Source organism: Delphinapterus leucas, chromosome 7 (assembly GCF_059928025.1).
Source record: "Delphinapterus leucas isolate spDelLeu-1000000601 "Yukka" chromosome 7, BTC_Dleu_Yukka2, whole genome shotgun sequence".
Lineage (NCBI taxonomy): Eukaryota > Metazoa > Chordata > Mammalia > Artiodactyla > Monodontidae > Delphinapterus > Delphinapterus leucas.
In genome coordinates, this window is record NC_143135.1 from 99,982,846 (window position 1) to 99,996,646 (window position 13,801).

Below are 13,801 nucleotides of genomic sequence, written 5' to 3' on the forward strand. Positions count from 1 at the left end.
GGTTACAACAGACACCGCAGAAATACAAAGCATCCTAAGAGACTACTACAAGCAACTGTATGCCAATAAAATGGACAACCTGGAAGAAATGGACAAATTCTCAGAAAGGTATAACCTTCCAAGACTGAACCAGGAAGAAATAGAAAATGTGAACAGAATATCACAAGTAATGAAATTAAACTGTGATTAAAAATCTTCCAGCAAACAAAAGTCCAGGACTAGATGGCTTCACAGATGAATTCTGTCAAACATTTAGAGAAGAGCTAACAGCCATCCTTCTCAAACTCTCCCAAAAAATTTTGGAGGAGGAAACACTCCCAAACTCATTCTATGAGGCCACCATCACCCAGATACCAAAACCAGACAAAGATACTACAAAAAAAGAAAATTACAGACCAGTATCACGGATGAATATAGACGCAAAAATCCTCAACAATATACTAGCAAACAGAATCCAACAACACATTAAAAGGGTCATACACCATGATCAAGTGGGATTTATCCCAGGGATGCAAGGATTCTTCAATATACGCAAGTCAACCAATGTGATTCACCATATTAACAAATTGAAGAATAAAAACCATATGATCATCTCAATAGATGCAGAAAAAGCTCTTGACAAAATTCAACACGCATTTATGATAAAAACTCTCCAGAAAGTGGGCATAGAGGGAACCTACCTCAACATAATAAAGGCCATATATGAGAAACCCACAGCAAACATCATTCTCAATGGTGAAAAGCTGAAAGCATTTCCTCTAAGATCAGGAACAAGACAAGGATGTCCACTCTCGCCACTATTATTCAACATAGCTTTGGAAGTCCTAGCCATGGCAATCAGAGAAGAAAAAGAGATAAAAGGAATACAAATAGGAAAAGAAGAAGTAAAAGTGTCACTGTTTGCAGATGACATGATACTATACATAGAGAATCCTAAAGATGCCACCAGAGCTAACCAATGAATTTGGTAAAGTAGCAGGATCCAAAATTAATGCACAGAAATCTCTTGCATTCCTATACACTAACGGTGAAAAATCTGAAAGAGAAATTGAGGAAACACTCCCATTTACCATTGCAACAAAAGGAATAAAATACCTAGGAATAAACCTACCTAGGGAGACAAAAGAAAATGTCTATGATCCTGTCTTAAGCAAAACATTTTTGGATATAAGAACAAAGCTACAATTCATAAAAGAAAAAAGTGATAAATTGGGCTTCACTAAAATTAAGATCTTTTGTGAAGAGAATGAAAAGACAAGCCATGGACTATTTGAAAATCTCATATTTGGTAAAGGACTTGAATTTAAAATATATAAAGAACCTTGCAATCTCAATGATAAAAAATAAGCTACTTTTTAAAAAATGGACAAAAATGTTGGATAGACATTTCACCAAAGAAGATTTATGGATAACAAATGACCACATGGAAAGATGCTCATCATCATTAGTCATTAGGGAAATGCAAATTAAACCACACTGAGATACCATTACACACCTGTTAAAATGTGTTCAATTAAAAAGTGGACCATACCAAGTATTGGTGAAGATGTGGAGGAACTGAAAATCTCAAACACTATTTGTGGGAGTGTTAAGATGGCACAGTCACTTTGGAAAACAATTCGGCATTTTTTTAAAAAATTAAACATATACCTATCGTATGATTTCACCATTCCACACCTATGTGTCACTCAAGAGAAATGAAAGAATATGTTCATACAAAGACTTGTACATGAATGTTCATAATAGTTTTTTTTGTAATAGCCCAAAACTGGAAACAACCCAAGTGGCCATCAACAGGGTAAAGGATAAACAAATGGTATTAGTGTATCCATATATACTAGTAGTAGTAACAGTAGTAGTAGTAGTAGTAGTAGTAGTAGTAGTAGTAGTAGTATATCCATTCACTCAATAGATACACTACTGAGCAACAACAAATAATTATTAATAGATGTAACAACATGGAATAATCTCAAAATACTTGAACCAAGTGATAGAAACCAGACAAAAATGAATACATACTGTACAGTCTCGTTTATATAAAATCTTGAGAATGAAAATGAAAGAAAGCAGTGGTTACCTAGGAAGAGTGGGGCGAATGGAAGAGTTCTCAAGGGAACAAGATTGTTGTGATGGTTTCATGAGTGTATACATATGTCAAAATTTATCAAAATTACAGTTTAAACATTTTTAGTTAATTGTATATTAATTATATCTCCTTAAAACCCTTTTTAAAACATAAAAAATACATAAACAAATGCATGTTTACTAAATTGAAAATACTTGCAATCCTGGCACCTTCATGCCTCAAGTGTTCTGCCCCTGCAAAGCATCAACCAAATAGAGGTAGAGATAATATAAGCGTAGGGTGAAGCCAGAATAAGGGGACCAAAATTTTGACAGAGCCAAAGTCACCATGGATTTGCTATGTCTTCTTTCTCACTCATACCCCTTCACAGTCCTCTTCCTCTAGCTTCAGGAAGAATAGTAAAAGATCTCTTAAAACGCAGCACTAACCATAAAAGGCAAAGTTGATAAATCAAACTTAATGAAAGATAGTAATATCTGCTGTCAAAAGATACCATTAAGAATAAGTGAGACATGGTCTGGAAGAAAATAAAGAGAGATGGAGATAGAGGTAGAGGTAGAGAAAAAGATATGTGTGTATACATGTATATATTACCTGTATATACATATATGTTATACATACATGTACATATACATACACACATGCATGTATATGGACTTATGTGTAGAATTTTAAAAATTCCTCCAAAGGAATAAGAAAACAACTAACAATCCTGTTTTTCAAATGGGAAAAATACTTGAATAATTACAAAAGAAGATATCGAAATAGCCAATAAACATATTAAAAGGTGCTCAACATCATTACCCATCAGGAAAATGAAAATTAAAACAAAAAGGCATTCTGCTACAACACCAGAATGGATAAAATAAAAATATTAAGTGTTAATGAGGATGCAGAGAAACTGAAACTCTTGGACATTGTTGATAGCAGTGTAAACCGACCTAAATATTTTTGAAAACAGTTTGAGAGTATTTACAAAATCTAAATATATGCCTACTCTACTATCCAGAAAATCCACATCTAAGTACACATCCAAAAGAAATATTTACCTACTTTAATCAAGATACATGTTCAAAAATGTTTATAGAAACGTTATTAATAATAGGGAAAAACTTGAGACTATCTGTTCATTAACAGACTAAATAATTGTATATTCATATAATGGAATACTACACAGCCTTAAAAAATAATGATCTATCCAATGCAACAGTATAGATGAATATCACAGACTTCATGCTGAGGAAAAGAAGCCAGAAACAATAGAGCACATGTTTAGATGAAGTTCAAATATTAATCTATGATAATAAAGGAATAGTGGATAGCTCTTGGGGTGGGGGGAAGTTGTTGAGGGCAGGTCGTTTTTACTGGAAAAGAGAAAGAGGACACCTTCTAATGTGGATGGAAATGTTTTACATCTTTATCTAGGTTGTGGTTATATATAGATATGCAAAAGTTCAATAATCTATACACTAAGATTTGTGCACTTTACTACATGAAAGTTAGACTACAAATTTTTTTAAAGGTTTCTGTTTTCTTTCATTACCTACGTTGTACTGCCTACCCAATATACCAAACCACTCCTAAATTCTAGGTCCCCTGAATTCAAGGATCTATTCAGTCTCATCTAAAGTACAGTCCTTCTCTGTATGCTTATTCTTTTCATTGAAGCAACATTGAACACAATCAAAGGGCAAAACTAAACATTTATCCAAACTTCCCTTATTTCCTAATAGAAGAACTTTCCTAAGGAAAAATTGATAAGTAAAGATATTTCCCTAGCACTTCACTTGTCATTGTTCTCAAAGAAATTTTACCACTAATGGTGAGTTTAGACCAAAGATTTTCTCTTTTGATTTTTGATATAAAGCTATATTTTCCATTACATAATACTGTGTATTTATAAACTTATCCTGAGTTCAACATCCCTTTCCCATATGCCTCATTATTAGAATGTCCTGGAAATGGGCAACGCCTGGAAATTCAATAGCAATTTCCTCTCCTAATAAGCAGTAGCTTGGTGCTGCCCTGATAACTAAATGTGAACCCACAACCATCTATTTGCCCTGTTACATCCTCCAGACCAGTGTCATCCAATAGAAATAGAATCCAAGCCACCTATATGATTGGAAACTTTCCGGTAGATACGTTAAAAAACTAAACAGATAAATTCATTTTAATGATATATTTTATTTAATACAATAGATCGAAAGTGTGATTTCAGTATGTAATCATTATAAAAAGTTATCAAGGAGCTTATTTACATTAGTTTTCATCTTAATTCTTCAAAGATCCAGTGTGTATTTTACACTTACATTGCACACTTACACTATGTCTCAATTCGGATGATCACATTTCAAGTGCTTGATACCATGTATGGCTAGTGACTATTGGATAGTTCAGCTCCCAATTACCTGGGCCACAGCCAAGGTAACCCTTGAAATGAAACTCCAAATTCTGGCTCATTAGTCTTGAAATAATATATACCTCCACCCCATATCTTTATAGCCCATAAAATTATATTTCTCTCACCTGGAAGTTCTAATTCACTAAACTATGTCCCTAGGGCTCCATCCACCAAGCCAAAGGTCACCATACTTGCATCTGTCTGAAACCTAACATACTTCCCACTTACACACTACACAATCCATCAGAACTGATCTTGTCATTTTGCCAAGACCAGCTCAACAAAAATTTTCACCTACTCTCTTAAAAAATGTAAATTATCCTGTAAAAAGTAGCATGAAATTACTATGATTATATTCATAAATTCAATGTGCTAGGTCAACAAACATGTGAAATAGAATCTTCCAAGAAAGACATGAGGCAAGAAAACATGGCATAAGGGAAAACAAAGTGGATTGGGGTTCAAGCTGGGATTTCAGTCCCAGCTTTGGCACCAGGTAGTCTTATGTTCTTGGGCAACATACAAACATTTCTCAGTCTCCAAAGTGTGATGTATTATATAAAGGCACTGGATTAAATGATTCCTAAGTCCCATTCCATAGTACCAACTATTTTTGTAAAATAAAGAAGAAAGAGTTGGGAAATGAGGGTGAAGGAGGATAAATCACTTGGGAAAGAGTTAAAATCTCCTCTACATATAGCATAGAAAGGAAGCACTGGAGCTTGGAGTCCACACCAAATAATAACAACAACAATAGTAATAGTAATAATAATAATAAACACTCCAGTAAAAAATTCTTGGATCCTATTTCTCAATTTCTAATATTTCTTCAAGAGAAGGTTATTCTGCCCAAGGTTTTCTTCAGGGCAAATTTGACATCCTTATTCCTCAGGCTATAGATTAATGGGTTGAACATGGGCGCAACAATGGTATAGAATAGGGAGGACACTTTCCCCTGGTGAAGAGGTGAAATAGAAGGTGATTTGAGGTACGTAAAAGCTCCTGACCCAAAGAAAAGAGAAACTGCAATTATGTGGAAACTGCAAGTACTGAAGGCTTTGGACCTTCCCTCAGTGGAGCTAATGTGGAAAATGCTGAAAAGAATGAAAACCATAAGAGAGAAAAATGGCAACAAAAGGCACCCCAATGCCAATAGTCACAGCAATAAAGACAACTAGTATGTTTATGTAAGAGCTATTGCAGGAGAGCTCAAGGAAGGGAATAATGTCACACATACAGTGATTGACAAGGTTGCCAGCACAAAAGGTCAGAAATACCATATTTCCTATATGAGCCACAGCCCCAAAAACCCCCATCCCATAGACCCCCAACAAAAGGAATAAACACACCTGAGGAGACATGGTAACCCTGTACACCAGTGGTTTACAGATGGCGACATAGCGGTCATATGCCATTGCTGACAGGATGAAAGTTTCCGAAAAGACAAAAAAACAAAAGAAAAAGAGCTGAGTCATACACCCTGCATAGGAAATGATGTTCTTGTTTGGGACAAAACTTGTCAGCGTTTTGGGGACGATGGCAGTAGAGAAACTAAAATCTGTGAAGGACAAGTTGAAGAGGAAAAAATACATGGGAATATGAAGGTGAGAATTCAGTCCAATCAAAGTTATCAATCCCAGGTTCCCCACTATGGTGACCATGTAGAAACCTAGAAACAAGAAGAAGAGCGGATCTGGAGTCCTGGCTGGTTTGTTAAGCCTGCGAGGATAAACTCTGTCACAGAGAAGATGTTATCTGCAGCCATTCTCCTCTAGGAGAATCTGTGAGGGAAAACGAAGAGTTGTTCAGAAAAAAACCCTTCTTGAGGGCTTTCCTGGTGGCGTAGTGGTTGAGAGTCCACCTGCTGATGCAGGGGACCCGGGTTCATGCCCCGGTCCGGGAAGATCCCACACGCCGTGGAGCGGCTGGGCCCGTGAGCCATGGCGGCTGAGCCTGCGCGTCCGGAGCCTGTGCTCCGCAACGGGAGAGGCCACAGCAGTAAGAGGCCCGCGTACCGCAAAACAAACAAACAAAAAAAACCCAACCCTTCTTGAGAATGGCATTTGAACAGAGAGATTTTTGAACTTCAGGAAGATGGCATTTCATCATACCTGTGTCTCTCTTTTCAGGGTCCCCAAGTACCTTGAACCATCCTAGTAACCTGTGGGTGAAATTTACCTCCAGAGTAAGGGTCCCTTCTGGGCACTTCCTCCATGCTACAGCCCTTGGTCAAGTATGTAAGCCCTTCTCTAGGGTGACTCTTGAGACGTGGAAGCCACTCAACCGTGCCTAGACCTTCCACCTTGGGGCCAGAACTCAGTAGAGCAAGAAGATGAGGCTGTGTGCCCAGGGTCTTTGGCTGGAATGGCCATGGAATTATTATGTGACAATAATAATGGAGTCGTAATGTAAAGTTATTAATTAACTTTAAGAAAAAGAAAAAGAACACTTACTGAGCACTAACTATGGGATAGGCATTGATCTAAATGCTGTGTGTCATTGTGATTATCCCCACATGACAGATGAGGGCACTGGGTTTAAGTGACTTGCACAAGTCCCAGTGCTTCTAAGTTGCAGCAGAAGGTGAACTCAGGTGGTCTGGCTCAGAGTTTGAGCTTGTAACCACGCTGCCACAGCACAGACCAGGTCAGGCAGGCACTCACCCTCCTTCTGTTTGTAGTCACAGTGCTGTGCTCTACTGGCTCTCATCCATCTCCTTCATGGAGACTCAAATGCCCTGGTGAAAAGAAGGTGAAAACTTGGAGCTCAGAGTCCTCTGCTTCTGCTTCTGTACTTTAAGGATCAAAACCTCTAGTTTATCCTGATTCTCTTGCTGAACAGAAGAACAAGATCTCTGATTGTGGCTTTGCCCCAAGCCTCTGTCCAGCTTCCAGGGATGAAACAGCATCCTTTCCTAATGCACAGGAGACGATAAAGAGCTTTATTCCGGATTAGAGATCTCAGGTGACCTAGTTACAAAAGACTCCCTCAGGATCACCGCTTCAGAGACCACCTTCCCTAAGGAAGAAGAAATGTTTATTTACATCTTTGGTAATGCTTGACATGGCTTTTAATGGCCTATTCCTTTACAGAGTTTACATTTTTAAAGCACATGTAAGGGCAAAGCGATGTGGGAAAAATAATTCTTGCTACTTTGTTTTGAGCACTTACTGTGTACCAAACACTGTATCTGACCCAGGACCCTCATACGAAGGATCCAAAGCAATACACAAATAATTTCATCTCATTAATTCCTCACAACAACCTATTAATAGGCTAGACCTATTAATCGTCACTTTAAAAGGAGACACACACACAGCTTGTAGGTTCCAGAATCTTAAGTCAGACTCTGGTCTGTCCAACTCTAAACTTCATAGGGGCCAGGGACGTTGCTGGGCTTCTTTTTTTTTTTGCGGTATACGGACCTCTCACTGTTGTGGCCTCTCCCATTGTGGAGCACAGGCTCCGGACGCGCAGGCTCAGTGGCCATGGCTCACGGGCCCAGCTGCTCCGCAGCATGTGGGATCTTCCCAGACTGGGGCACGAACCCGTGTCCCCTGCATCGGCAGGCAGACTCTTAACCATTGTGCCACCAGGGAAGCCCTGGGCTTCTTAAAGATACTTAATGTGTGTTACTGATTGCACCCGGTTTCTCTCTAGACATCAGTCCTGGCTACTGTAAATTGCACACGTTCTCAAATAGTTCTCAGGAAGGAACTTCATTCAAATAGGGACTAAAGAGGCAACTTGTACTCTGCACCTCTTACCAGGGGCTTTTATGTATTAAGGATGACAGATTTCATAGCCAAGAAATAAATTTTGATGTGGGGAAATTTGAGGTTTGGTGTGCTGGTGGATTAGAGAGGGTTTTGGTCCTGGGTTAATGGCAGAAATCCTCCTACAAAGGTTATGAAATCAAAATATAAAGGCAGAAGTCTGTCTCCTTCAAGCAAGTCTAACTAAAATCACTGCACTCAGGCCTGTGTATGTTTATGAGTTTGTGTACATATATCAGTGATTACCTACTTACCCTCAGCTAAGACTCTGCGGTGATGGTGCCTCATCTTTTTGATATACATTTAGAATTTTCCATGTCCCAAAGTAACCCTAATGAATCTCAGTCCCACTGCACAAAAGTTAAAAATTAAGAAAGATAATTCATTAAAATGAAATTAAAATAGGCTGTCCTTGAGTTCCAAGTACAAAGAAGACTTTCGGGGGTTTTCAGAAAGCTCTTAGGGGATTTTGTTACTTTAGAGACAGTTGCTAGGGCAACCCCATTTCCAAATGCATCTTAAGCAGGGTTTCTCTAAAGCCGTGTTACCTGATGCCTTGCTCCAGTACAAGCAGAAAGCAAAAGCAAAAGCAAAAAAATTAAAAAAATAACCTGTTTCGTTTTTCTATTTGTATAGTACTGTCACCTTTCCAAAACTTGAATCTCTGAGAAATGACTTTCTTCTATTTATTTCTAACTTAAATTATATATTATACATAAAACATTACAGGGCATGTGAAGATTTGCATATGATAAAATGTCTTTGCGAATACGTCTCATGCATGTGTATTAGCTGTCAGACTTCTGGTAGTCCATCGGGGTTGTACAAGTATGGCCCCAAACCAATCCCTACCTATCATAGGATTCCCAGCTTCGATAAGAAGCACAAAACCTGACCAGAGAGAAAAGATGGCATCTGAGAGGGCTTCATGTGAAATAGTCTCCATTAGCTCCTGAGAAAGTAGATAGAATTAAATTCATCTTTCAGTAGTCATATGGGCCTGTATAATAGTTAATGTTAAATTGTTTTTAATAAATGTATTTGACAACGTAATATGTGAGGTTCAAGGATGCAAGAAAACATGATGCATGCCAGAAAGAAGCTTACAGTCTAATAGTGCCATCGCCCTTATAAGCTCTTCTTGCTATGTCTGTCCCTTGGTATTTTACATTTCCCAGGGTTCAGTTCTTAACCTTTCATACTGTTTTGTTTTCTTAAATTCTCTGTGAGCTCATTTGTTTCATGGCTTCAACAGTCCCTCCATGTAAATGGCTCTCAAATTTGTGTCTTTAGTTTTCAATTCTCTATTAAGTTCCTTTCCTGTGTATCCAAACTTTTTCTGGATATTTCCAAGAGGCCATCCTGTGGTCATATCTGAACTCACTGAGAACAAGGATGAACACATTTTCCTTTCTCCAAAAGTAGCTGTCTTTTCAACGGCTCCATTATTTATCTGGGTATCACCAATGGTTAGGAAGTAGAAAGTAGAATTCATAAGGCTAGATTCTAAGTCTTAGTTTTCTAGGACAGTCCCAATTTGTGCTTATTGTCCCAGAAAAATTAGTAGTTTTCTTCCACTCTGAAATATATCCTAGTTGAATGAGAAGTAATCAGAGCATGAATTTTGGAATCTGGTAGACCTCAGCACAAACCCTGGTTCTACTACCTAGTAGCTATGGGATCTTGAGAAATTTGTTTAGCCTTTCTATGAGTTTCCAAATTTTTATCCTAAAATTAGTAAAATAACCACAACTCAAAGTGTTGGGTTTTTTTGTTTTTTGTTTTTGCGGTACGCGGGCCTCTCACTGTTGTGGCCTCTCCCGTTGCGGAGCACAGGTTCCGGACGCGCAGGCTCAGCGGCCATGGCTCACGGGCCCAGCCGCTCCGCGGCATGTGGGATCTTCCCAGACCGGGGCACGAACCCGTGTCCCCTGCATCGGCAGGCGGACTCTCAACCACTGCATCACCAGGGAAGCCCCTCTTTTAGAAGTTTTAAAGTCTTTGCTTTTACTCGTAGATCTATTATCTATTTTAAGTTAAAACTTTTAATATAAAAAATTTTAAGCATATAAGAAGTAAAGAGACTAGTTTGCTAAACACCCATGTACCCAACACCCAACTCAACAGTCCTCAACATTTCTTACTTCATTTATCATCTCTATCTCCAGCAATCAAGTATAAAATGTTTTAGCCATTGTATCATCAAATGTTTTTGTTTCCTCCCTTCCTTCTGGGACTCTAATTACACCATTGTTAGACCACTGGATATTCTGCAGTTTATTGAGTTTGTTCATTTTCCTCTGTGAGGTTTATTTTAATAGTTTCTATTTCTCTATCATTGATCTTTTAGCTTCAATGTCTAGTCTGCTATTAAGTTCATTCAATAAATCTCTATTTCATATTTTTTATTTCTAAAAGTACTATTTCATTCTTTTTTGTATCTTCCATTTTTCTTTTCATTATATTCACATTTTCATTTAAATCCTTGAATAACTTAATAATAGCTGTTTTAAAATTTTTGTCTTAATTTCATCAGATGTGATATTTCTATTTATATGTATTTTCTCCTGCTTTTCTTACACACTTTCCTGCTTATCTGAATGTCTAGTAATTTTGATAGGATGCTGTACATTGTTGGCTCTCTTAATTGTTTTTTGTTTCTTTAAAATATTTTAAAGTTTGTTTTTGCAGCCAGTTAAACTACTCATAGATTGTCTTGGTGTTTTTGAGGTTTATTTAAGTTTTGTTAGTCCATATGAAGTATAGCTTTTATTCTAGAACTAATTTAGCCCTAATGTTAAGACATAAACCTTGGCTCTCTAGGGAATGCTACAGGTGTTCAAGGAGATCTCCTCACTGGCTGGATGGAACAAAAACATCACACAGTCCTGTATAAGCTCTGATAATTATTTAACTTAACTTTCCAAAGATTTAGACTTTGCCCAGCTTCATCGAGTTTTATGTTAGAAATTCATAGCTTATGCATTTGTCAAAGCTTAGACAAAGACACAAGGACCCATATACAAATTCCTGGAGTTCTTTCTCTGTGGCTTCAATATACTTTACTACCCATTCCACCTACTTCAGCCTCCCAAAACTCTAGTCTGCTTCTTCTCAACTCACAAAACAATGCTGTGCTCTGTTGGCATATATCTTCTTTGGGCTATGATATGGAAAGTCTCTCCTGACAAAGAGTCAGGGTGAATATAGGACTCACCTCATATGTTCCTCTTCTGTCTTAGATCATAATTCAGCATCACCTCTTGTCCAACGTCTAAAAACAATTATTTTATATACTTTGTCCAGTTTTTAAATGTTTACAGTGGATGGCTTATGGAAAGAACACAATTCAGTCCATAGCACATGCCCACAATGAATGAATCCTATTACATTCTATCAAAATGAGCTAAAACACATTTTTAAATGATACAAGGTATGAAAGAGTAACAAAACTCAGAATTAGAAAAAGTCAGTAATTACACAATGACTCAGGAAATTACTAGAAATAAAAGAAAAAATGATTTAGGAAATTAAACTGAATTAGAAATCATAGAAGAGCAACTGAACACAACACATAATACTTCAAGAAATTAGAAGGTGAGAAAAATAGATGAAAAGAAGAAGAAAAAATAAACTAAGAGAATGAATGGGAAGTAACAGATGCAGACACAAGGCAAAGAAGATCTTATCTATGGTGATTAGGAGCCACAATGGAGAAAACCAAAGCAAGGGAACAGAACAAATAATAAAAAATATAATTCAAGAAATTTTTCCCAGTTAAATATACATATTTATATATATATTTGATATATTGAAAAGGAACAGCACACCTAAGAAAATTGTTGAAGAATGAATATGGAAACATATCCTAGTAAAATTATTAAGAACCACGTAATACAAATTTTTGAGTACTTTTTCAAAAGACCTAGAAACAATAACCCAGAAGCAACGAACCCTTATAGTACCTAATCTTTGGCCTTCAAATGCCATTTCAGCACTAAAAGTAACCAAGTTTCTTGGAGAAATTGTTAATTCGTGGTCTGAAGAGAGAAATGTATGAGAGGAGCTTAGAACATCTTGTCCTATCAGATAGTAATTAATATTAGAGGCTAATAGCACTGTGTCCAAAAGACTAAAGAGACAAACTGAAGAGAATACCACAGGCCAAAGGTAAAAAAATTTGAGCAACAAAAGGATAATAATTGCAATGGACTGGAAAACATAAAACATGATTACGTTAGTGAGAGTATAAAGATACTAAAGAAAAATAACTAATCATCTTTGGAGGATAATAAGAAACCAAATTATTATTTTGAAAATTAGAAAATGAAGGTGATGTGTTTTTATCTGAACTGTGCTGGTGGACACACAAATCGATGCATGTGATAAAATTGTATTGAAGTAAATGGACACACACACAAATGAGTATAAATAACACTGGAGAAATCTGAGTAAGATCAGTGGATTATCTATGGCAACATGCAATATCCCGCATGTGATTGTACTATAATTTTGGAAAATGTCACCATTGGGGAAACTGCATAAAGGGTACACAGGATCTCTCTGTATTATTTCTTGTACCTCCATGTGAACCTACAATTAACTCAAAAGAAAAAGTTTAATTTAAAATCTGCATTAGCAACGTTTTCACAGATGATATATTACTGAATGCATTCTTGAGAAGTACATATTCTTATAAACATATTTCCCTTATTAATGAGAATATATGGGTGAAGGGTTCTCATAAGTCTACCATCTTGTGCCCCTCAACCTCCTGCCATTCTTTACTGTCAGTCTACAGGTAGAGGAGCAGGGTGACAAATTTATCTACTGTTATTACTATTATAGGAATCAAATGAGACAGTGTATTTGAAAGTACTTACATTAAAAGCAGGTAACAAAATGTTTTTTTTAAAAATACATATATGCTCACACACATGTAAATACATATATGCATTGAAAAAATCTAAAATGACACTCATGATGACTGTCTCCAAGGAGCAAGAAAATGGTATTTTATTTTTGCTTATTTGTATCTCTGATTTTCTATAGTGCGCTTATACTGCCTTGGTAAATTTTTTGCATGCAACCGAAATTGGCAATAAAATCTATCCTCTATGTCCAAAAATTCAATAAATTAAGTTTACTGAACAATAATAAATTGCTACACATAAAATAACCTACAGCAGAGCAGCATAGTTTTGTGAAAACAAAACAGACTGGTGGTCAGAAGTCCTAGGTTTTAGACCCAATTCTGTGTCTTGCTAGTTTTATGACTTTGGGTAATTTAACTTTTAGAGCTTCAGTTTTCTAGAGAAGAGGAAAATAATATAGCATTCCTCATTTTTTTTTTTCTTTGCGGTACGCGGGCCTCACTGTTGTGGCCTCTCCCGTTGCAGAGCACAGTCTCCAGACGCACAGGCTCAGCGGCCATGGCTCACAGGCCCAGCCACTCCGCAGCATGTGGGATCTTCCCGGACCAGGGCACGAACCCGCGTCCCCTGCATCGGCAGGCGGACTCCCAACCACTGTGCC

At 37.2% G+C, this 13,801-nt stretch overlaps 1 protein-coding gene across 1 annotated transcript; it reads right to left on the reverse strand.

Moving 5' to 3' along the window:
- Positions 1 to 3,335: 3,335 nt before the first annotated feature.
- Positions 3,336 to 6,398, reverse strand: LOC111167475 (olfactory receptor 8B12-like). The gene is given in 3 exon segments (XM_089915743.1): positions 3,336 to 5,601; positions 5,603 to 6,180; positions 6,183 to 6,398. Coding segments are annotated over 3 exon segments (933 nt in total). The 5' UTR covers positions 6,256 to 6,398; the 3' UTR covers positions 3,336 to 5,319.
- Between the last annotated feature and the right edge of the window lie 7,403 nt (positions 6,399 to 13,801).